Source organism: Rhinopithecus roxellana, chromosome 20 (assembly GCF_007565055.1).
Source record: "Rhinopithecus roxellana isolate Shanxi Qingling chromosome 20, ASM756505v1, whole genome shotgun sequence".
Taxonomy (NCBI): Eukaryota; Metazoa; Chordata; class Mammalia; order Primates; family Cercopithecidae; genus Rhinopithecus; species Rhinopithecus roxellana.
The window spans coordinates 70,305,867-70,330,832 of NC_044568.1; the positions used below are offsets into that span (position 1 = coordinate 70,305,867).

The 24,966-nt window shown below is 53.1% G+C and overlaps 1 protein-coding gene across 11 annotated transcripts in view; it reads right to left on the reverse strand.

The window, feature by feature from the left end:
- FLYWCH1 (FLYWCH-type zinc finger 1) overlaps window positions 1–24,966 on the reverse strand; it is a 44,237-nt gene that overhangs the window by 11,520 nt on the left and 7,751 nt on the right. For 2 of the 11 annotated variants that reach the window (XM_030925362.1, XM_010376102.2), the window contains exons 3-11: window positions 16,559–16,655; window positions 12,605–12,698; window positions 11,521–11,909; window positions 10,639–11,112; window positions 7,809–8,273; window positions 7,410–7,673; window positions 3,726–3,989; window positions 2,633–2,905; window positions 1,058–1,118 (exon numbers count right to left, since the gene is read on the reverse strand). In XM_030925362.1, coding sequence (XP_030781222.1) covers window positions 1,058–1,118; window positions 2,633–2,905; window positions 3,726–3,989; window positions 7,410–7,673; window positions 7,809–8,273; window positions 10,639–11,112; window positions 11,521–11,836 — 2,117 coding nt within the window. In that variant the 5' untranslated portion in view covers window positions 11,837–11,909; window positions 12,605–12,698; window positions 16,559–16,655. Of the gene's footprint in view, window positions 1–1,034; window positions 1,119–2,632; window positions 2,906–3,725; window positions 3,990–7,409; window positions 7,674–7,808; window positions 8,274–10,638; window positions 11,113–11,520; window positions 11,910–12,604; window positions 12,699–15,220; window positions 15,389–16,393; window positions 16,532–16,558; window positions 16,656–24,966 lie in introns of those variants that run through there. The other 9 variants (XM_030925359.1, XM_030925363.1, XM_030925360.1 and 6 more) reach the window with 9 other exon arrangements.

Below are 24,966 nucleotides of genomic sequence, written 5' to 3' on the forward strand. Positions count from 1 at the left end.
TCACTGTTTGTTTAAAATTACACACAGCGTCATGCTTTGTTGCCCCAACTGATTTCAAACTCCTGGGCTCAAGTGATCCTCCTGCCTCTGCCTCCCACAGTGTTGAGATTACAGGCATGAGCCACCGTGCCCAGTCTCACTCACTGGTTTCTTATGAGTGTGTTAATTTCTACATATTTATGAGTTTCCCAAATTTTTCTGCTTTTTGATTTGGTTTTTGTTACTCAGGCTGGAGTGCAGTGGTACAATCTTGGCTCACTGCAACTTCTGCCTCCCAAATAGCTGGGATTACAGGCATGTACCACCACCCCTGGCTAATTTTTGTATTTTTAGTACAGACGGGGTTTCACCATGTTGGCCAGGCTGGTCTCGAACTCCTGACCTCAAATGATTCACCTGCCTTGGCCTCCCAAAGTGCTGGGATTACAGGTATGAGCCACTGCGTCCAGCCCTGAAAGGAAAGAAATCATACAAAGTATGTTCTTTGACCACAGTGGGATGTAATTCCAAATCAATAACAAGGCTGGGCGCAATGGCTCTTGCCTGTAATCCCAGCACTTGGGAGACCCGAGACAGGCAGATCATTTGAGGTCAGGAGTTTGAGACTCAGCCTGGCCACCATGATGAAACCCTATCTCTACTAAAAATACAAAAATTAGCTGGGCGTGGTGGTACATGCCTGTAATCCCAGTTATTCAGGGGGCTAAGGCAGGAGAATTGCTTGAACCCGGAGGGTAGAGTTTGCAGTGAGCTGAGATCATGCCACTGTACTCCAGCCTGGGCAACAGAGAGACTCTATCTCCCAAAAAAAAAAGGACTCTTACTTTACAGCCTGGCTGTGTTTGAGAAGAACCTGGGAACAGGCCTCCAGCCTCACTTGGGCCTTCATGCCACCCTGGCTGACAAATTCTCTTCAACCTCAGGAGTCAGAACCACCCAGCCCAACCACTCCCATGATGTTGACCCACAAAAGCTGAGACAGCAAATATTTGTTGTTTTAAGCCCACTGCGTTTTGCCGTAATTGGTCACGCACCATTAGATAACTAATACAATTACCCATACATCGGCTGGCTTTCAGGAGGACACGTCTTGAAACACAGCTGAACTTGAATCTTTTCTGGGGAAAAAAAATTGAAAACATGAATTAATAGTTCTTCTCTTGACTGGGCGCAGTGGCTCACGCCTGTAATCCCAGCACTTTGGGAGGCCGAGGTGGGTGGATCATGAGGTCAGGAGATCGAGACCATCCTGTCTTAACATAGTGAAACCCCATCTCTACTAAAAATACAAAAAATTAGCCGGGCGAGGTGGCTGGTGCCTGTAGTCCCAGCTACTCAGGAGGCTGATGCAGGAGAATGGTGTGAACCCAGGAGGCAGAGCTTGCAGTGAGCCGAGATTGCGCCACTGCACTCCAGCCTGGGCAACAGAGCAAGACTCCGTCTCAAAAAAAAATAATAATTCTTCTCTTGTTGAAGCTGACAGAACCAAGGACGCACACCTTGTTAACGATGCCCTCAAGGGTGTGAGGAGAAAGACAACCGGTGGGAATTCAACGCATCAATTACCTTCCATGGTAACATGAGCTACTGGAGCCCCTAAGAGTCGATCTTCAGCTGCTGTCATGGAGAGTACTGGGGGTCAACTAGACATCAAAGATGAGAGGCCAGGCCTCCAGCACAACTTTTTGTTTAAGCTCATTTAGTGGCTTTCTCAAAGAAGCCCTTTCTTCAAAAAAATTTTTTGTAAATTTGGGGTCTTATTCTGTCACACAGGCTGGATTGCAGTGCATGGCTCACTGCAGCCTCAACCTCCCGGGCTCGAGTGACCCTCCCCTTTTCTGAGGAGCTCAGACCACAAGCATGCACCACTACGCCCAGCTGATTTATACGCTTTTTTTAGAGACAAGGTTTCACCATGTTAGACAGGCTGTTTTCTTCTTTTTTTTTTTTTTTGAGATGGAGTTTCACTCTTGTTGCCCAGACTGGAGTGCAGTGGTGCGATCTTGGCTCAACATAGCCTCCGCATCCCAGGTTCAAGCATTTCTTCTGCCTCCCAAGCAGCTGGGATTACAGGCATGTGCCACCACGCCTGGCTAATTTTGTATTTTTAGTGGAGATGGGGTTTCTCCATGGTGATGAGGCTGGTCTCCAACTCCTGACCTCAGGTGATCCACCTGCCTCAGCCTCCCAAAGTGCTGGGATTACAGGCATGAGTCACTGTGCCTGGCCAACTTGGATTTGTTACTGTTTTGTAGAGCATGGCCCTTAATATTCACATGAATGACAGTGAGAGACACAATGCTTTCTAAAGATTGGTTTTGGCCGGGTGTGGTGGCGTGTGCCTGTAATCCCAGCTACTGGGGTGGCTGAGGCAGGAGAATCCCTTGAACCCAGGAGGCGGAGGTTGCAGTGAGCCGAGATCACTCCACTGCACTCCAGCCTGGGCAACAAGAGCAAAACTCCAATTCAAAAAAAAAAAAAAAGACTGGTTTGACATTCTGTTGATGTGAATAATTGGTGTGTGCACAAAGGCAAAGTCTCCTCAGTGGGTGCCTGGCCTGGGGCATCAGTTCTGAGCTGGCAGAGATGAGGATACCCACACCCCTGCCGCTGCCCCACACCCTGTCTGTACCTGGGTCCTCCTGCTGGGCCTTGCTGGGGAGCCGCTCCTTTTGCCTCAAGGCTTCCAGGCCTGCCAGGTCGGGCTGGTGGCAGTGACTGCGCATGACCATGACGCGGTGGCCCTGGGTGATGGCGCGGCTGCGGCAGCCCAGCCGAGCCTGGTCCCGGCACATCCAGTACACCTTCTCCCCGGCCGCCTTCTCCTTCCTGTAGAGGAAGGACTCGTGCACCAGGAACCTGCCCCCCAGGGAAGTCCTCAGGAACTCTAGGGGTCGGAGGGGTTCTGAAAGGGAAAGTGACACTGTGAGTGGGGCCACAGGGGCCTGGGTGTCTAATTTGTCCCCCAAGCCAGGCCCCACCAGGAATCTGCAATCCCCTAGCAGGCCCCATGGTGGACACTGCCCTCCTCCCCTCTGGGCCCTGGAGCCTGAAGCTCAGGCCCTCCAGCCCCGACTTCCATGCTGGCTGGCCCTTTCCAAGGGCTCTGGTGATGCCTGGGCAGGTGGCCTGGCAACCACTAGACCCTAAACACTCCCGAAGGACTCTCCCAAGCCCTCAGACCTCATGCTTGCAGGGGCATCTCCCAGGGCAGGGGATGAGCCATTCTGAACTGGGCCCCAGGGCCTCCTGGCTCCCTGTCCACCTACCCCTCAGCCAGCTGGCAGCCAGCTGGCCTCTGACTTTTAACAAGCTGAACTGAAAGGTCACATGATGTGGTGGTGACTGGAGGGAACCCCACGAGACTAGAAGCTGTGTGGGTGGTGTGGGGGGTAGACTAAGAGTGTCCGGGATCCACCGTATGGCCCGTCAGCAGATTCCAAGCACTCTCTGCGCCTGCCAATGCCACCCGTGGCTGCCACCCCCTTTCTTGAGAGAGCTGAGTGGGTTCCTACCCCCGACAGCCAGTCCCTGCTGCCCTGAGGACCAGCTGCAGGAGCTCGGAGCCCGCAGATGGAGCCTCTGGCCCTTGGGGAGTTTATGGCCCAGGCTGCCAGACCCCCACGCGCAACACACACGGCAGCCCACGGGCAGCCTGCAGCCAGCATGTGGCATGTGGGTCCCGGGAGACCACGGTCACCTGGCCCAGCGCCCTCTGCACATACCTGGACTGTCCCACTGTGCCAGGTTGGGGAAGTGCTCCCGCTGCCGCAGGGCCTCCAGGCCACCCAGGTCGGGCGGGTGGCAGTGCCTGCGCATGACCATGACCCGCCGGCCCTGGGTGATGGCGCGGCTGCGGCAGCCCATGCGGGCCTGGTCCCGGCAGGTCCAATACACCTTCTCCCCGGCTGCCTTCTCCCGCCGGTAGAGGAAGGACTCGTACACGAGGAAGCTGCCCCCAAGGGGCGTCTTCAGGAACTCCGGGCCTCCTGTTGAGAAATGGGAGGGGAGGAGCAGAGGACACCAGCTCTCAGAGCCAAGATCAGCATGGCCCCGAGGTGAGACCTCCCGCGATGCCCACACCCCCCCTCCTCACAGTGAGGTGGCCCCGGAGCCCAGGACACACATGCTACCATCCCCCCAACTCCGCTGGGGCTCCAGCTGCTGGGGTCCCTTCTCCTGAGGCTGGGGACTGAGCAGGTGAGGCCCCTGCAGGTGGAGGCCAAGCGTCCCATGCTGCAATGCCTTTAGGGAGGCAAGTGTCTGCTGCGTCATGCGTCCGTCCCCAGAGCCCACCCAGGCTCGAATGCAGGGTGCACTGTGCCTGATGGGTCAAAGGAATGACCCAGGGCCCTCAGGGGATAAAGCTGCTCGGGAGCTGGATGGGGCTGAGAGGGGTGGCCGCCAAGAGTTGGGCAGGTGGAGAGGTGACCCGAGGACTGTGAGGAAGAGGCAGGAGCAGCCTCCACTGTCCTGGATGTGGTGAGAGGGAGGACCCTGTGGGGTGGCAGTGCCTTGTCCAGAGAATACCCTTTCCTCTGTGCAGGCTCAGGGGCCACAGAGGTGGGGAGGTAGCCTGGGGCGTCATGGGCACATCAGGTGGCAGTGGAAGCAGGGGATGGGGGTGGGTAGCAAGCCCTAGAGGAGAGGCCAGAGCGGGGGTGTCTGGCTGTGGAACCACCTTCAAGAGGGATGGAGAGGGCTGGGCAGGGGCCATGTGGAATGGGGAGGCTCAGGAGGCAGGAGGACCCTGCAGGGTACAGCAGCACAGAAGCCTGGGGACCGCAACACAGAACAGGTCAGGAGGAAGGTGGGGACCCCAGACCACAGGAGGGGGTGGTGTGACCATGGGACATGCTTCATCCCCTTCCACATGGATGAAAACGTCCAGCAAGGGGCTGGACACAGTGGCTCACGCCTGTAATCCCAGCACTTTGGGAGGCCGAGGCGGGCAGATCACCTGGTCAGGCGTTCAAGACCAGCCTGACCAACATGGTGAAACACCATCCCTACTAAAAAAATACAAAAAATTAGCTGGGTGTGGTGGCGTGTGCCTGTAATCCCAGCTACTCAGAAGGCTGAGACAGGAAAATCACTTGAACCTGGGAGACGGACATTGCAGTGAGCCAAGACTACACCACTATACTCCAGCCTGGGCAACAAGAGTGAAACTGTCTCAAAAAAAAAGACCGACCCCTCATCTGGGAGGATCAACATCTGATTAACAGGAGCAACAGAAAGGGACAATGATGGGGAAGTTAACAGAGAGCACGAGAGGATGACCCCACCACGAAGGCCACAAGCCCGAGGCCTAAAAAGGCCCCTCGTGCCCCCAGCACAGCCCGGTGCAGCTGGGAGGGAGCAGAGACCCTAAAACCTTAAGTAAAGCCGATTGCACACACAGGATCAGTCACACAAAAGCTGCAGTTCAAGGGCAGGCTCTGCACCTGTGACACCACGGAGACCAGGCTGCCCCTCCGGCGGAGGGAGGCTACAGACATTTCACACATGCAAGGCCTCAGCGTGCCACCTCCTGGGACTTCTCCAAACCACAACACCATGAAGAAAACCAAGAAAGAGAAAGGCAGGCCCAGAAGCAGAGAGTTGGCACAGTGAACCTCGAGGGACAGCTGGGCCCAGCCTCTGTTGCCAGGTCAGGCTGCACTGGCACGAAGCTCCCTGGCAGCTCCAGCAACCTGGGGTTGTGGATGATCGGATCCAGGTGGGGTCGACCTGGACACACAAACCCAGGCAAACAAACGCAGCAGCTGCCGCTGCACAGAGGACAGCTGTGTCAGAAGATGGGACCACAGAGCACCCCCCCGTCAGCCGCGAGCAGGTTTCTAGGCTAATGGAAAACCAAATGTGGCCGGGTGCAGTGGTTCACACCAGTAATCCCAGCGCTTTGGGAGGCCGAGGCAGGCGGATCACCTGAGGTCAGAGTTTGAGACCAGCCTGGCCAACATGGTGAAACCCTGTCTTGAATAAAAATACAAAAATAGCTGGGTGAGGTGGTGGGCACCTATAATCCCAGCTACTCAGGAGGCTGAGGCAGGAGAATCGCTTGATCCTGGGAGGCAGAGGTTGCAGTGAGCCAAGATTGCACCACTGCACTCCAGCCTGGGTGACAGAGCGAGACTCCGTCACACACACAAAACACCTGTGCAAGAAGTGCACTGAGTAGCTGACAAAGAAATGGAAAAACTGATTAACAGTAGTGGAGGCACATTTTAGGGAATGGGGCAGCCAAGACCCTAAGAAACAATTGCTTAGAGGCCGGGCGCGGGGGCTCACGCCCGTAATCCCAGCACTTTGGGAGGCCGAGGCGGGTGGATCACGAGGTCAGGAGATCGAGATCATCCTGGCTAACACGGTGAAACCCCATCTCTACTAAAAATACAAAAAAAACAACAAAAAACAAAACTTTAGCTGGGCGCAGTGGCGGGCTCCTGTACTCCCAGCTACTTGGGAAGCTGAGGCTGGAGAATGGCATGAACCCGGGAGGTGGAGCTTTCAGTGAGCCAAGATGGTGCCACTGCACTCCAGCCTGGGCGACAGAGGGAGACTCTGTCTCAAAAAAATAAAAAATAAAAATTGCTCAGAGCAGTTATTTGTCGGGCAGAAGCGGGGGTGAGGACGAGGCAGGGGCAGCTGTGTTACCGTGTAGCACCGTCTCCCTGGAGATGGAACAAAAAAAGCCACAGCTCTCAAGTCTGAGAGAACTTTAGGGCCACGAGGCAACTCAGCTAACCCAAAAGCTGCAGGATGGAGAAGAGCCATTGGAAAGAGAGGCCAGCGCCTCAGGGCCATGAAGAGCACGTGAGTGGTGGAGGCCGTGCAGAAATGGCTCCTCAGCCAGACGGGATGGGGACGTGTACGCCACTGTGGTCATGAAGTCAAAACACCAGGTGCTGCGGGGGGCCGACTGTGTGGATAAAGATGGAGACAGCCGTGACCCTCCTCAGGCCAGCGTTTCAGGACATTATGGGTGTCTATGGAACCGCTGGCCGAGAGGAGAAACTGATTGCGTGTAAATATCACCTCCTCAATCCTTAACTGCTCAGACCTTAAGACAGGCTCACACCATAGCAACGAGACTGACCATGTGCAGTCAACGCCCTCTATTAATACTATTAACTCTTAAGACAAATGGAGGAAGAGGAGGGCAGGGAGGTCTATCCCTGCGGCTGCCGCTGTGGGGCAGGTCGGGCTGAGCAGGAAGGTAGGGCCCATTGAAAGCAGCACTGGGGGAAGAGGAGGAGGAGGAGGCCAGGGCCACGGCTCCTTCTAGGACGTTCACAGAAGGGAAGAGGACGTTTGCCAGCGGGACCCGCAGGGTGGAGAGGGAAAGACAGTGTGGGGCTCCTGCCTGCTTCCTGGGGCCCAGCTCCCCGCCCAACCCCAGGTACCTGGGCTCCCCCGCTGTGCCATGTTGGGGCGTTTCTCCCGCTGCCTCAGGGCCTCCAGGCCCCCCAGGTCGGGTGGGTGGCAGTGGCCACGCATCACAGTCACCCGTCGGCCCTGGGTGATGGCGCGGCTGCGGCAGCCCATGCGGGCCTGGTCTCGGCAGGTCCAATACACCTTCTCCCCGGCTGCCTTCTCCCGCCGGTAGAGGAAGGACTCGTACACGAGGAAGCTGCCCCCCAGGGGCGTCTTCAGGAACTCAGGGCCTCCTGGGGAGGTTCGGGAGGCAGTTAGGGGAGGAGGCAGGGGCTGGGCAGGCCTGATCCGGCTCCCTTCCCTCCCTGGGCCTCTGATGGCCAAAGAGTCAAGGCAGGGCCAGCGAACCCCAGAGGAAGGCGGCTCACCAGGGTCTGCATCCATGTCCTGGTCCTCGTCCGGGGATCCTTCCGGGGCTTGCGGCTGGGTTGGCATCTCCTGGTCTTCGACCTTCGCTCGCTTTCTGGGCCGGGGCCTGGTGAGAGTCAGGGGACCAGGACCCCTGTGGTACAGCAGACTATCCACACCTCGGAGCAGCGTGTCCACTTGGCTCCCAGGGCCGTCCTGCCCAGCCTGCAGTGTCTCCATGGCCTTCTCCTGCTGCCGCCGGGCTTCCAGGCCCTCCATATCGGGCGGGTGGCAGTGGCCACGCATCACGGTCACCCGCTGTCCCTGGGTGATGGCCCGGCTCCGGCAGCTGTGCAGTGCGTGGTCCCGGCAGGTCCAATACACCTTGTCCCCGACAGCCTTCTCCCGCTTGTAGAGGAACGACTCGTGTACCAGGAAGCTGCCCCCGTAGCATGTCCTCAGGAACTCGAGGGGCTGGGCCTGTCCTGGAGGAGGGACCCAAGTGGTCACAGCCACCAGGGGTGGGGAGGAGCCCAGGAGGGGCAGCCACTGCAGACTCTGGGGGCTGACATGGGCCTTTCTCCTTTAAGGCTGAAAGTTACCCTGGCTTCCTGAGCCAGATATGCCAGAGCCCCCAAGCCCATTCCCACGGAACCCCTACACCAAGCAACCCAGAGGGGAGTCTCATTCCTCTCCTAGCAGCCAGTGAGGCCGCCCCAGCTCAGGCCTGTTCAATGTTGCATCAAGATCACACCTGGAGGGGCCAACCTGGACTCAGACTCAGTGGCCTCTGTTGTCTGTCACTCCTGCTCATACATATTTTTTTAGGGTTTGTTTAAATAATCTACCCATTTTTGAATAAAACACACAAGTTATAATACACTCAAATGGCTCCAAAAGATCACAGTGAAAAATAAGGCTCCCTGTTCCCTGGCCCTCCCTTCCTGCCCCAGGTGCCCAGGGCAGGGGCCACCTCAGGTCCTTAAAGCTGTGTCAGGAGGCACCTGGCCTCCTTGAACCCAAGCCCATCTCCTAATTACTGGTAATAAAACAGCCAGAACTCCCATTTGCAACTTGCTAAGCCCCAAATGTGCAATTTACACAACAATCCAGGTTATCACAGCCAGCTTAAGATAAAACTCCTGAAACTCCAGAAATGAGGTCAATTTTCTAAGGCTACAGAGCTACCATCAGGCGGGGCTGGAATTTGAACCTATGACCCAAAACCCAAGACCCTCCCACCAGACACTTTTTTTTTTTTTTTTTTTTTTTTGAGACAGAGTCTCGCGCCGCCACCTAGGCTGGAGTACAATGGTGTGATCTTGGCTCACTGTAACCTCTGCCTCCCGGGTTCAAGCGATTCGTCTGCCTTGGCCTCCCAAGTAACTAGGATTACAGGCGCCCGCCACCATGCTCGGTTAATTTCTTTTTTTTTTTTTCTTGAGACAGTCTCACTCTGTCCCCCAGGCTGGAGTGCAGTGGTACGATCTTGGCTCACTGCAAGCTCTGCCTCCCGGGTTCACACCATTCTCCTGCCTCAGCCTCCCGAGTAGCTGGGACTACAGGCGCCCGCCACCACGCCCGGTTAATTTTTTTATATTTTTTAGTAGGGACGGGATTTCACCGTGTTAGCCAGGATGGTCTCAATCTCCTCACCTCGTGATATGCCCACCTCAGCCTCCCAAAGTGCTGGGATTACAGGCGTGAGCCACTGCACCCGGCCTAGGTGTTTTGGTGTTTTTCCTGAACTTAATGGACACCAGAATCGCCCAAGAACCAGATAAAATTCTGATTTTTTTTTTTTTGAGACAGGGTCTCACTCTCTTGTCCAGGCTGGAGGGCAGTGGTGTGATTCTGGCTCACTGCAGCCTCAATCTCCCTGGCTTAAGTGATCCTCCCACCTCAGTCTCACAAGTGGCTGGGACCACAGGTGCACCACGACAGCTGGCTGATTTTTTGTACATATGGGGTCTCACTGTATTGGCCAGGCTGGTCTTGAACTCCTGGGCTCAAGCAATCCTCCTGCCCCCAGCCTCCCAAAGTGCTAGGATTATAGGCATGACCACTGTGCCCAGCCCACATTTACATATATCTATTTTTTCTTTTTTTTTTCTGAGACGGAGTCTTGCTCTGTCGCCTAGTCTGGAGTGCAGTGGCACAATCTTGGCTCACTGCAACCTCTGCCTCTCGGGTCCAACCGATTCTCTTGCCTCAGCATCCCGAATAGCTGGGATTACAGGCATCTGCCACCACGCCTGGCTAATTTTTTATTTTTAGTAGAGGTGGTCATGGTGGACCATGTTGGTCAGGCTGGTCTCGAATTCCTGACCTCAGGTGATCCACCTGCCTGGGCCTCCCAAAGTGCTAAGATTACAGGCGTGAGCCACTGCACCCAGTCACATTTTTATATACATACATAAATTTTTTTTTAGGATGGAGTCTGGCTCTGTCGCCCAGGCTGGAGTGCAGTGGAGCGATCTGGGCTCACCGCAACCTCTGCCTCCCGAGTCCAAGTAAGTCTCCTGCCTCAGCCTCCTGAGTAGCTGGGATTACAGGCGTGCACCACCACACCCAGCTAAGTTTGGTATTTTTAGTAGAGACAGGGTTTCACCATGTTGATCAGGCTGGTCTCGAACTCCTGACCTCATGATCCATCCGCCTTGGCCTCCCAAAGTGCTGGGATTACAGGCATGAGCCACTGCGCCGGCCACATTTATATTTTTAGAAGTCATTTTAGCTTCAAGCACATTTTAAAGACCTCGTGGTACCCCCGCATTTCTATCTGGGCTCAGGAAGGGCCCTTGGACCCCCTGTCCCAAGTGGACATGGCAGGGGGTGGACTGTACTCACCCAGCCCCAGGATCGAACGCTTCTTGGGCGGCAGGCTCAGCAGTGACAGGGCTCGGGGTCCCTCATCCTCCGGGGCTGGCTTGCTCAGCACCAGCCCAGGAGTGGGCTCTGGCCCTGGCTCCTCAGGGCACTGCCACGGGCCCACCCCCTCCAGTGGCTCCTCCACTGGGCCTCCAGGGCCCTCAGGACCCTGGGGCTCTCCTAAGCCCTCTGGCAGGGCCAGGCTGGGCAGCTTCTCTCTCTGGCGCCGGGCCTCCAGGCCTTGCTCATCGGGCACGTGGCAGTGGCCCCGCATCACTGTGGCCCGCAGGCCTCGGGTGATGGCCCGGCCCCGGCAGCCCAGCTCAGCATGCTGGCGGCACTTCCAGTACACCTTGTCCCCCACAGCCTTCTCCTGCTTGTACAGGAAGGACTCCAGCACCAGGAGGCGGCCCCCGAATGGTGTCCTCAGGAACTCCAGGGACTGAGGGGCTGCTGGGGGAAGGGGAGGGCTGGGTTAGCTAACCTAGAGCCAAGCTCCAGGTCGCAGGCACAGAGGAGAGCCAGGGAGGACGTGGGGGTCCTGAGTGTGGCAGGTGCCTTCTCCTGCTCCCAAGCAAGAAGCCCAGACTCTCAGGGCTGGTTTTTATTTTGGGGGTAGCAGTGGATGTTTTTAGGGAGCTGAAGGAATTCTGCACATCACTGCAGCTCCCATGAGCTCCAGGAGGCCCTGCTACCTGAGTGTGGTCATCACACCAGCCTGGGACAGGCTCAGCATCAGAGACCAGGAGGCTCAGCTGGGAGCAAGGACAAGACACTGTGCTAGAAGTGGGGTGTGCAGGGCCTGTTGTGAGCACTGGAACCCACAGGGTGGCTGGGCAAGGGCAGCAGGCCACACTTCACCTGTGTCCAGCTTGCTGCACTTCTGTTCAGGCATCTGCAGGGCTGGCTGGACCACCCTTCCCTGCTCCTCAACTGGCAGGATCTGCAAGGTGCTGGCAAGGGTGGCAGGGCCAGCCATCTCCAGGGAAAGGACGCAGTGCACTTCCTGGGGCTTGGAGCCCACCCCATCCTCATCTTGGTTGGAGGCTGTGAGCAGGACCAGTTTGGAGAACTTCCTGGGGGCTGCCGGGACGACGTCCGTAGCTGGCTCGGGGCACGGCTCCTGGCCAGCCTTCATGCTCTCTCCCTCCTGCTCGCTGGGCTCGGGCAAGGGCATCCCGGGACCCAGGGCCTGTCCCTCAGGCCACACTCAGCCCCCAGCAAGGAACCTGGAGTCCAGCGGTTCCGTCCTAATGAAAGAAGCAAAATCCCGTCAGTGGAGGAAGCCCTTGGGGGGCTCTAGATGCGGCTCTGGGAGGGAGGTGGGCAGATGGGGCTGCCTCACTGCTCGCTGGGGCCAAGGCTGGCGGGGGCCCTGATGGAACTAGGCTTCTGTTCTGCCAGTTCCTCTCCTGGCAGCCTTGGGTATGTCACCCCCATCTAACCCCACTTTCCCCATCTGGAAAATGTGCACAGTAAACACTCTCCACAAGGGGCCATCAGAGTGACTAACGGACTAAGAGCTCAGCCACTACCGATGGGCCTCCCACATGCTGAGCATAGAAGAAGGGTTTCCACCTGCATTTCCAGTCCCCCCTCCAGCCCCCACATTATGATGGCAGGACATTCTTATTGACCCAGTTATAGATGAGGACAGTGAGGCACAGACAACTGTGGGAGGCGGAAAGCTGAGACCCGTTTCTGCTCAGATGCCCAGGGACTTGCTAGGACCTTTTTGGAAACCACGCGCTTCACCAGGACGCCGGGCACCTGTCTCCGAAGCGTGGGCCTGGTACACAGAGCCCTTCCAGAGGACAGTGCTGCATCTTGGCCTGGGAGGCAGAAGGCCCTTTCTGGGCTCAGGAAGACCCAGTCCCTATCCTGTCCGGGAGGTCCCAGGTCACCCGTGCTTCGGGAGATACCAGGGCCCCAATGTGGCAGCCACCTTGTGCCCAAGATGTTGCTGCTGCTGCCTCGGCTGGTCGGGGACGGGGCTGCGGTGGTGTCTGGAGAATCCCGAGGTCACCACGGGTTCCAGTCTGGAGAGGCAGAAAGGGCAGATAATGTGGAACCGGGCAGGGCTGGGGCAGGGTCCTGGGGGTAGTCAGTGGCAGTCATGGTGTGGGGTGGGGCTTTTTGTGTGGGGAAAAGAGGGATCAGATTGTTACTGTGTCTATGCAGAAAAGGAAGACAGAAACTCCATTTTGATCTGTACTAAGAAAAATTGTTCTGCTTTTAGATGCCATTAATCTGTAACTTTAACCCCAACCCTGGGCTTACAGAAACATGTGCTGTATTGAATCAAGGTTTAAGGGATTTAGGGCTGTGCAGGATGTGCCTTGTTAACAATATGTTTGCAGTTTGCAGGCAGTGTGCCTGGTAAAAGTCATCATCATTCTCCATTCTCGATTAACCAGGGACACAATGCTCTGTGGAAAGCCGCAGGAACCTCTGCCCAAGAAAGCCTACGTATTGTCCAAGGTTTCCCCGCACTGAGACAGCCTGAGATATGGCCTAGTGGGAAAAGAAAGACTTTACATTCCCCCAGCCCAACACCTGTGAAGGGTCTGTGCTGAGGAGGAATAGTGAAAGAGGGAGACTTCTTTGCAGTTGAGATAAAAGGAACGTTTCTGTCTCCTGCTCATCCCTGGGAATGGAATGTCTCGGTGTAAAGCCGACCATTCGTTCTATTCTGATATAGGAGAAAACCGCCCTGTGGCTGGAAGCGAGATATGCTGGCCGTAATACTGCTCTGTTACTCTTTGCTACACTGGGATGTTCGTGTAAAGCGAAACATAAATCTGGCCTAGGTGCGCATCCAGACACAGTACCTTTCCTTGAACTTATTCATGATACAGATTCCTTTGCTCACATGTTTCCCTGCTGACCTTCTCCCCACCATCATCCTGTTGCCCCGCCACACTCCCCTCACCAAGACAGTAAAAATAGTGATCCATAAATACTGAGGGAACTCAGAGACCAGTGCTGGTGTGGGTCCTCGCACGTTGAATGCCCATCTCCTGGGCCCACTGTTCTTTCTCTATACTTTGTCTCTGTATCTTATTTCTTTTCTCAGTCTCTCATCTCCACCTGATGAGAAATACTCACAAGTGTGGAGGGGCAGGCCTCCTTCACCTGGCGCCCAATGTGGGGCACGAACCCACGACCCTGAGATTAAGAGTCGCATACTCTACTGAGCTAGCCGGGCAATTCTTTTTTAGATGACCAATTTGCCCACAATTATAACATTTTCCCCCAAATGTTCTAACTTGTCCTCCTAAAGTGACTCCAGTCATTGCTTGAGCCATTAGCATAGCCTTTATGCATGGCTCCTCCAGTCCTATTACAAGCCTTCACCTATTCTGTAATTACATCAACTCCTGCTGAGCAATGGAATCTCATAATGCTCTCATATAAAGGGAGGTGGGTCCATATTGTTTAACTCCTTCCTTCATGTCTTTTAACATTTTCATGGTGAAAAGTTCATATCTAGCATTAGCCACCGCAGGTGCTCCTGCTGGAGCCCCTTTCCCGGCCAGTACCGATTGTAAAATTACCAGGAACTGCCATGCCTCAAGATCTCCGTTTTCTAACTTCATCAAAGACCGCATGCAGTGTGCTACCGTGTCCACTAGGTGGTGCTGGTGGATTCAGTCTCATAGTGGGCGGCTGAGGATACAGCGCCGCGCCCTGTGGTGCTGATGGATAAACCACCACCGCCGTGGGTTGCTTGGATGATGCCGTGCTGTTTGGCGTGGGACACACCGCTTGAGGTCTGTATTGAAGCTCTGGAGGCGGCCAATACTGAAGCTCGGCTGACTGCCAGTATTCATAAGCTAGCAGTGGTTTTTATTTTCTACTGGCTGATATTGTGGATACCGCGTCTGGATTGGCTTTGCTGAGATAGAGACTCTATCCTTTTCTACTTGATTTTCTCTTGGGGTTTGTACTTGTCTAACCTGAATTTGAGGTTGTAATGTTACAGGCATCTGAACCACGGGAGGAAGAGCTGGCCATCGTGGTTTAGACTCTGATGGCTCCAGTGATTCTGGAGCTTTCCCCCCAATTTTGATGATTCAGGATATATTACCTCCTGTAATTGATTGTAGTCAACATGGCTTTATGGCCAATTGACATTCCGGATTTGCATTTTTATAGGTCATTAATTTTACAATAACTTTTTAGGCATTATCATCTGTAATAGATTTTTGAGCGGTATCTTGGAATCTTGCCAGGATAGGGCTCTTTAGAGCCTTGTCTAATTGAATTAAAAGATGGGCAGGTGGTTCCTGGTTTTTTTTCCCAGGCCCTGAGGCAAATCACCCTTACTTGTTTAAGTCAACATTTTGCTTTCACCAAGTCATTACAGACTCTGCTGCATATTTACAATGTGAACTTTCCATTCCTTTCTCGAATTCTGTCCCTGCCTCTTCTTCACAATCTATTACACAGCTTTCAGAGGCATCAGAAACTGAAATGCTGTCTTCTCCTGTTTGAAACGGTTCTAAAGCTGCTTTAATAATAGCCCAATCATTCCATACTATAAGTGGGGTTATTTTACCTTTCCTATTTGCTTGTTTTAATTCTTTGCCAATTTTTTCCCAATCTTTTAGATCTAAATTTCCTTGTTCTGGAAACCATGGGCAGAATTCTTCTATTGTTCGAAATAGCATAATTAGATTTTCTGCAGCGGCTCTAACTGAACCCCGAGGTCACCATGGGTTCCAGCCTGGAGAGGCAGAAAGGACAGATAATGAGGAACCGGGCAGGGCTGGAGTGGGGGCCTGGGGGCAGTCAGTGGCAGTCGTGGTGTGGGGTGGGCTTTTTGGGGCAACCGAGTGTGGGCAGATGGTGGGGTCTTTCCCACCTCAGCCTCGAATTAAGACTGCAGTCCCTGACAATTTTAGTGTCCTCACCCCCACCTCACATGTTGCAGTTCCAATTCCCACGGGTCTCCCACTTTGCTCCAAAGTTTCCTGGCCTGGGGCCCCACATTCCACTCTGGAAGGCCTGGTCGGTTCCAGGGACAACATAGAGGGGAGTGGCTCCTTAACTCCATTAAGTCTCCGTCCCCAGGAAATCACAGGTACCAGGAGGGCCAATCCCACCACATCTCCCCCAGCCCCGGCCCAGCCTGTTCCTCCATGCCATCCTTCTGGGCCTGCTCATCCCTCCCCACAGGGTGACACGAGGTGCAGCGGACTGGGGGGCAACCCCAGCTGACCTCGCAGGCGTCTCCTGAGCAGAACCGCTCCCAGGCAGGAAAGGAAAGGGTTACGGCGGGAAGCCCCGCCCCCTCCCCGCCCGCCCGCCCGCGCTGATTGGCCTCAGGGCAAGTCCCTCTACCGGCAACCCGCCCCTCCCGCTCCCTCGCTCTGAGCTCTGGGGATGAATGGGGATGAATGGCACTGGGTGGGACCGGATGAGGCTAAACCGGGAAGGATGAGAATGAGGGCAGGACGAGGCAGGACAGGATGAACGGGGATGTATGGGAATGGATGGACGATGGACGTGGCGGTTCCCTGACCCTGCACCCTCCCCGGGTCCCCCCAGCCCAGGTCCCGCGAAGCCCCCGCCCTCTGGAGAAAGTCCCCGTTGTTCCCCGGGAGGTCAGGCACCTCCCTGAGAACTGCTGTGCTTCCCGGCCTCCCTCCCAGCCAGGGCGAGGCATGGGGACGCCAGGCCGCTCTTGACCGAGGCATCCCAGACTATGCAGGCCGGCACAGTGACTCACTCGCACACTGTTCACGCCGCCAGCCGGTCCTGCAGGATGCAGCAGCGCCGCGGGAGTGGGGGGCACAGGCAGGCAGGGGCCGCGTCCCAGGCCGGCAGAGTGAAGGTGGGGACTGCCTCAAGCTTGGCCTGACAAGGAAAACCCCACATTCCCAGGGAGCTGTACCCGAGTCAGGGGAGGTGACAGGACACAGCGTAATCCTCGGGCGAACACTTCCCACTTCTGTTTACAGGGCTTCCAAGACCCACGTGCTTCAACAGATCTGGAAAAAGTTCCAATACAAGGAAAGGCCTTGGCCACCGGCTTGTGGAAGGTTGAAGACCCCTCCCCACTCTTGCCCTTTCTAAGCTCTTGGGTGTTAGATGCTGACCCAGCACCACTCCGCCCATTAAAGTCCACAGGCCCCTTGGCAACCGGGCTTTGTCTCCACCTGCCTGAACCTTGACTGGCCTGGGGGGGCTTGCCTGACCAACAGTGTGGCAGGAGCGCAGGGTACACGTTCCCACACTTCAGGGGCCAGGGCCCTGAGTCTGCAGGGAAGGCAGCTGTAGGAGAGGCCATGTGCAGGGCACCGCCACATTTGGGGAGACCACCTTGTACCCTCCAGCCCAGCAGTCTCTTAACTGCCTGCAGACATGAAGGAACCTGGGGACCCCACAGAACCTGATCACCGAGGAACTCCTATTATTTTAAGCCAGTAAGATCATAGGTCGTATGCTACACAATAATAGCAGATACGCTTGGCAAGTGACTCTAGTGGGTTCCAGCTTTTTACTTTTTTGAGACAGGGTCTCGCTCTGTTGCCCAGGCTAAGTGCAGTAGCACCATCTCAGCTCACTGCAACCTCCACCTCCTGGGTTTTAAGCTATTCTGCTGCCTCAGACTCCCAAGTAGCTGCGATTACAGGTGCCCGCCAACATGCTTGGCTAATTTTTGTATTTTTTGGTAGACATGGGGTTTCACCATGTTGGCCACGCTGGTCTCGAACTCGTGACCTCAAGTGATCCACCAGCCTCAGCCTCCCAAAGTGCGGGGGTTACAGATGTGAGCCACTACACCCGGCCAATTCTGGCTTTTTGATAGATGGAATAATACAAACGGTTATGAAATATCTGACATAAAACCATTTGTGAGCTCAAATGCCATGCTACGCTACACAAATGCCACATCCCCCAGATAGGTGCATATAAAGGGCTAGTAACAAAGGAAACAAAAATATGAAGTAGAAGGGACAGCAAAGGAGAATTATGCATTTTAAAACATCTGCATTGGCCAGGCGTGGTGGCTCACCCCTGTAATCCCAGCACTTTGGGAGACCGAGGTGGGCAGATCACCTGAGGTCAGAAGTTCAAGACCAGCCTGGCCAACATGGAGAAGCCCGTCTCTACTAAAAATACAAAAATTAGCCGGGTGTGGTGGTGGGCACCTCTAATCCCAGTTACTCGAGAGGCTGAGGCAGGAGAATCACTTGAACCAGAAGGCGGAGGTTGCAGTGAGCAGAGATCACACCCCTGGCACTCCAGGCTGGGCAACAGAGCGAGACTCCATCTCAAAAATAAAAATAAAAACAAAGCAGTCTTTTCACAAGATGGCGCCAAAAGCAAAGAAGGAAGCTCTGCCCCTCGTAAAGCCAAAGTCAACGTGAAGGCTTTAAAGACCAAGAAGGCAGGGTTGAAAGGTGTCCACAGCCACAAAGACAAGATCATCCCCCTTCTGGCAGCCCAAGACAATGCGACTCCAGAGGCAGCCCAGATACCCCCGGAAGAGCGCCCCTGGGAGAAACAAGCTTGACCACTCTGCGATCAATTTTCCACTGACCACTGAGTCCGCCGTGAAGAAGACAGAAGATAACAACACACTGTGTTCACTGTGGATGTTAAAGTTCACAAGTGCTAGATCACACAGGCTGTGAAGCAGCTCTGGGACATGGATGTGGCCACGGGCAACACCCCGATTCGGCCTGATGGAGAGAAGGCATGTGTTCAACTGGCTCCTGATTACGTTGCTTTGGGTGTTGCCAACAAAATTGAGATAATCTAAACGGAGTCTAGCCAGCTAATTCTAAATATATGTATATCTTTTCACCATTAAAAAAAAACTGCAACATATGACATGCCAGCCACAAGGGGACAAACACTGTCTAATTCTACTTGCATGAGGTCCCCATTGCGGTCAAACTCATGGGGACAGAAAATAGAATGGGGGTGCCAGGGGCCGGGGAATGAGGAGTGAATGTTTCACGAGGACAAAGCAGCAGTTGGGGAAGATGAAAAGGTTCTGGAGACGAACAGTGGTGACGGCTGCACAATGAATGTACGCCACTGACCTGAACACTTCTACATCGAGCTCAGTGACAGCAGCTGCTCACAAAGACCAAGGCTTGTAGGATGCAATTTACATGAGTGACCAATATGGTACATTTTACGTCATGTATATTTTACCACACACACGAGCCATCTGTAACAAACTATACGCAAAACACCCCATTTCCCTAACGTTATCAGTGAACAAGGTTCTCCATACAAGGTAGATTTTCTAGTAACTAAAGTTATCCCTCTATGATTCAGAATCATATGATTTTTATCTGATTCAAAATGTACCCATTTAGGATGGATTTTTTTTTTTTTTTTTTTTTAACTCTGTTGCCCAGTCGCCCAGGCGGGAGTGCAGTGGCACCATCTCAGTTCATTGCAACCTCTGCCTCCCGGGTTCAAGCGATTCTCCTGCCTCAGCCTCCTGAGTAGCTGGGACTACATACGAGTGTCACCACGCCCAGCTAATTTTTGTATTTTTTAGTAGAGATGGGGTTTCACCATATTGGCCAGTCTGGTCTCGAACTTCTAACCTCATGATCTGCCCACCTTGGCCTCCCAAAGTGCTGGGATTACAGGTGTGAGCCACCACGCCCAGCCAGAATGGATACCTTTTGCTTTTTATTTTAGTGGCAGGATTTCACTATGGCCCAAACTGGAGTGTGGTGGCGCCATCACTGCAGCCTCTGCCTCCCAGATTCAAGCCATCTTCCTACCTCCACGTCCAGAGTAGCTGGGACTACTGGCGCACACTACCATGCCTGGCTAATTTTTGTATTCTTTGTAGAGATGGGGTTTTACCATGTTGCCCAGCCTGGGTTTTTTTTTTTTTTTTTTTTTTGAGATGGAGTCTGGCTCTGCCGCCCAGGCTGGAGTACAGTGGCCAGATCTCAGCTCACTGCAAGCTCCGCCCCCCGGGTTTACGCCATTCTCCTGCCTCAGCCTCCCAAGTAGCTGGGACTACAGGCGCCCGCCACCTCGCCCGGCTAGTTTTTTGTAGTTTTTAGTAGAGATGGGGTTTCACCGTGTTAGCCAGGATGGTCTCGATCTCCTGACCTCGTGATCCGCCCGTCTCGGCCTCCCAAAGTGCTGGGATTACAGGCTTGAGCCACCGCGCCCGGCCCCAGCCTGGTTTTTTAAATTAAATTTAAAAAAAAAATTTGGTAGCAACAGGGTCTTGCTATGTTTCCAGGTTGGTCTTGAACTCCTGGGCTCAAGCGATCCTCCCACCTCAGCCTCCCAAGCACAGGATGGATGCCTCTATAAGCTCTTCTCATCCTCTTCCCTGTCCAGGGAAAGGGAGCATCCGTCCTCCCTCTGGCTTTAGAAGCGTCTCTACCAGCTCCCCGATGCACCCCTCCCTGTTCTGCTTCCCTGTCTCCAGAGCTATTGCACCTCTGCTCTTTTATTTCCACTGGGCTTGTCAAGGTACTTAGGTTATTCTTTTTAGGACACAGGAGATCTGACAAAAACTCCTCCCTCCCTCAACCACCCAAATTTGCAGTGCCCCGCTTCCTTCTCACCTTGGCCGCCTTCGGGCTGCCCCCCAGCTCTACTGACATCACCCTCCTCTGAGGCCACCGTGCAGGTGGGACCAGCTTGGTCATTCCACCAGTCACAATCTCCCTCACACACACTTGCTCCAACCTGGGGCTGGCCTTCAGGGAAGAGAGTCCTCTGTGTGAGGCGATACAACCCAAAATGTAGTCTATTCAAACAGTGGGATATTACTCAGCAAATTAAAAAGAAATGAAGTTCTGATACACGTTACACGCACTGACATGAAGTGTCCAGAATGGGCCAATCTATGGAGACAGAAAGCTGATGGATAGATGCTTAGGGTTGGGAGGGACCGAGAGATTGAGAGTGATGGCTGAGGGGTGTGGGGTTCCTTTCTAGGGTGATAAAAATGTCCTAAAATTGGCCGGGCGCGGTGGCTCACGCCTGTAATCCCAGCACCTTGGGAGGCTGAGGCGGGCGGATCACAAGGTCAGGAGATGGAGACCATCGTGGCTAACACAGTTGAAACCCCGTCTCTACTAAAAATACAGAAAATTAGCCGGGCGTGGTGGCGGGCGCCTGTAGTCCCAGCTACTCGGGAGGCTGAGGCAGGACAATGGCCTGAACCCAGGAGGTGGAGCTTGCAGTGAGCCGAGATCGCGTCACTGCACTCCAGCCTGGGAGACAGAGCAGGACTCCTGGCCTCTAGTTACCTACCTGCCTCTCAAAATGCTGGGATTACAGGCGCTCTACTGAACAGCAGAAGCTTCTTGTTCTTGAGTTTGGTTTACTCATCAAAGTCCTAACACTGATGGTAGTGATGCTTGTACAACTTTCTGAATATATTAAAAGCAGTGAATTGTAGACTTCGGATGGAAAAATTGTATGGTATGGTATGTAAGTTATATCTCAGCAAGGTTATTGAAAAGCAGCCTGGCTGGGCACAGTGCCTCACGCCTGTAATTCCAGCACTTTGGGAGGCTGAGGCAGATGGATCATGACGTCAGGAGTTCGAGACCTGCCTGGCCAATATGGCGAAACCTCATCACTACTAAAAATACAAAAATTAGCTGGGCATGGTGGCGGGTGCCTGTAGTCCCAGCTACTCGGAAGGCTAAGACAGAAGAATCGCTTGAACCCAGGGGCAGAGGTTGCAGTGAACTGAGATGGCGCCCCTGCACTCCAGCCCGGGCGACAGAGAGAGGCTGTCTCAAAAAAAAAAAAAAAAACAAACAAAACAAAACAAAAAAAAAAAAACAGGGCCGGGCATGGTGGCTTACGCCTGTAATCCTAGCACTTTGGGAGGCGAAGGTGGGCAGATCACCAGAGGTCGGGAGTTTGAGTCCAGCCTGACCAACACGGAGAAACCTGGTCTCTACTAAAAATACAAAATTAGCTGGGCGTGGTGGCGCATGCCTGTAACCCCAGCTACTTGGGAGGCTGAGGCAGGAGATCGCACCATTGCACTCCAGCCTGGGCAACAAGGGCAAAACTCCATCTCAAACAACAACAACAACAACAACAAAGCAAACAAAAAAACAATGGTCGGAATGACTCACATCCCAAGGGTCAAGTGGTGAAAAAGCTTTTTTTTTTTTTTTTTTTAAGACAGAGTCTGTCACCCAGGCTGGAGTGCAGTGGTGCGATCTTAGCTCACTGCAACCTCCGCCTCCTGGGGTCAAGCGATTCTTAAGCCTCAGCCTCCTGAGTAGCTGGGATTATAGGCACCCGCAACCACACATGGCTAAATTTTGTTGTGTATTTTTAGTAGAGACGGGGTTTCCTCATTTTGGCCAGGCTGGTCTCGAACTCCTGGCCTCTAGTTACCTACCTGCCTCTCAAAATGCTGGGATTACAGGCGCTCTACTGAACAGCAGAAGCTTCTTGTTCTTGGGTTTGGTTTACTCATCAAAGAAGGGGTGGCTTGCACTATATGTTGTGAAATTTTCTAACTTCTAATATCATACTCTAAAAATATATAGAAACCATTTCAGAATGTTAAGACTATAATACTAAATTATCCCAATCCTGCCACTCAAATGCACAACTACTTCCATTGTTGAATTAATGCCTTTAACACACTTCCTTTTCTGTAGCACACACTGCGTTCAATCATGTCTGCTACTGTATCCCTCTCGAGAGTAGGAAGCCCCCACCCGGGGCCACCTGGAATCTTTCTACAGGACCATTACATGAGGCAGAACCACCCTTAATGGCAAAGCGCAAATTTAAATCCTCAGCAGCAATACTCGACATGGCCACAAGATGGTGGTGTTGCTCCTGAAATGTTCCTATTGCCGTGGTAAAGTCACACAGGTGGCAATGTTTTCAAACAAGAATTTGGAAATTTTTCCAAGTTGGAAAAAAAATTCAAGAGGATTTCCAAAATGTTGTATTTACAAAAAGTATTACTTAGAACTGGGCATGGTGGTGCGTGTCTGTAGTCCCAGCTACTTGGGAGGTTGCCTCAGGAAAATTGCTTGAGCCCAGGAGTTTGAAGCCAACCGAGGCAACATCACAACACCCCATCTCAAGAAACAAAAAAAAGACGGGGCGCGGTGGCTCACGCCTGTCATCCCAGCACTTTGGGAGGCCGAGGTGGGCGGATCACGAGGTCAAGAGATCGAGACCATCCCAGCCAACATGGTGAAACCCAGTCTCTACTAAAAATACAAAAATTAGCTGGGCATGGTGGCGGGTGCCTGTGGTCCCAGCTACTCGGGAGGCTGAGGCAGGAGAATCGCTTGAACCCAGGGGGCAGAGGTTGCAAAGAGCAGAGACCACACCACTGCACTCCAGCCTGGGAGACAGCGATACTCCGTCTCAAAAAAAAAAAAAAAAAGAAAAAAAAAATTAAAACAAATGAATAAATATATACACATACGTAAGAGTTACAGCGGCTGGGCGCAGTGGCTCACACCTGTAATCCCAGCACTTTGGGAGGCCGAGGCAGGTGGATCACAAGGTCAAGAGATCGAGACCATCCTGGCTAACATCTACTAAAACACAAAAAATTAGTCAGGAGTGGTGGTGTGTGCCTGTAATCCCAGCTATTTGGGAGGCTGAGGCAGAAGAATCGCTTAAACCAGGAAGTTGGAGGTTGCAGTGAACCGAGATCATGCCACTGCACTCCAGCCTGGGCAAAAGAGGGAGAATGCCTCAAAAAAAAAAAAAAAAAGAAAGAAAGAAAAAAGAAAGCAAAATCCAATTAACAAATTCAGTAAAGATTATCTTTCTAAACAAGTTTTTTTTTTTTTCTTCAAAAAAGACCAACATATTACTTAGAGAAGACACTACCTTCTAGCCCTCAATCCACTGGTCCTTCTTATTTCCTTTCTACTCTGATCATATTTGTTATTCATTGGTGAATTTTATTTTACATGTTTATAACTTAAAAACATTTAAGGCCAGGCACGGTGGCTCACGCCTCTAATCCCAGCACTTTGGGAGGCCGAGGCAGGAGGATCACCTGAGGTCAGGACTTTGAGACCCACCTGACCAACATGGAGAAACCCTGTCTCTACTAAAAATACAAAAATTAGCTGGGTATGGTGGTGCATGCCTGTAATCCCAGCTACTCAGGACGCTGAGGCAGGAGAATCACTAGAAGCCAGGAGGTAGAGTTTGGGGTAAGCCGAGATTGCACTATTGCACTCCAGCCTGGGCAACAAGAGAGAAACTCCGTCTCAAAAACAAAAACCAAAAAAAGTTAAATAACTATTAAGAGAGATATCAGAATGTTAAAAGTAGTAAGAATATTGATTTTTTTCTTGAATTTCTTGTTCTCAAAACGGTTTCCCATGTGCACAAACTCTTTTTACAGTGGGAAAATATTAAACACGTTCAAGATAGGCCGCATCTCCTGAGGAGTAATTTAATGTTATGCAGGAGGATCAAGAGTAATATCAAGTAGGCCGGGCGTGGTGGCTCAAGCCTGTAATCCCAGCACTTTGGGAGGCCGAGACGGGCGGATCACGAGGTCAGGAGATCGAGACCATCCTGGCTAATACGGTGAAACCCCGTCTCTACTAAAAAATACAAAAAAAAAAAACTAGCCGGGCGAGGTGGCGGGCGCCTGTAGTCCTAGCTACTCGGGAGGCTGAGGCAGGAGAATGGCGTGAACCCGGGGCGGAGCTTGCAGTGAGCTGAGATCTGGCCACCGCACTCCAGCCTGGGTGACAGAGCAAGACTCCGTCTCAAAAAAAAAAAAAAAAAAAAAAAAAAGAGTAATATCAAGTAGAACAGAGGAATTAATTAAACTGAGGATATTAAAATCCCTATTGTAGGGGCTAGGTGTGATGGCTCATGCCTGTAATCCTAGCATTTTGGGACGGTGAGGCAGGAGGATCTCTTGAGGCCAGGAGTTTGAGACCAACTTGGGCAACACTGTGAGACACTGTCTCGACAAAAAGTCTGGCATGATGGCGGGTGCCTGCGGTCCAGCTACTCAGGAGGCTGAGATGGGAGGATTGCTTGAGCCGGGGAGGTTGAGGCTACAGTGAGCCAAGATCTCACCACGACTGGTCCATGAAGCTTTTATTTCAATTATTTTTACGTATAATTCTAGTCTATATAAGAATTACGTGGAACATTTGATAAAAATGTAGATTCCAGGATTTCACATCTATAATTCTCGCTGAGGTTCTAGAGAGGGATTCAAGAAGAATCCAAGGCCAGGCATGGTGGCACATGCCTCTAATTCCAGCACTTTGGGAGGCCGAGGTGGGTGGATCACTTGAGGTCAAGAGTTCAAGACAAGTT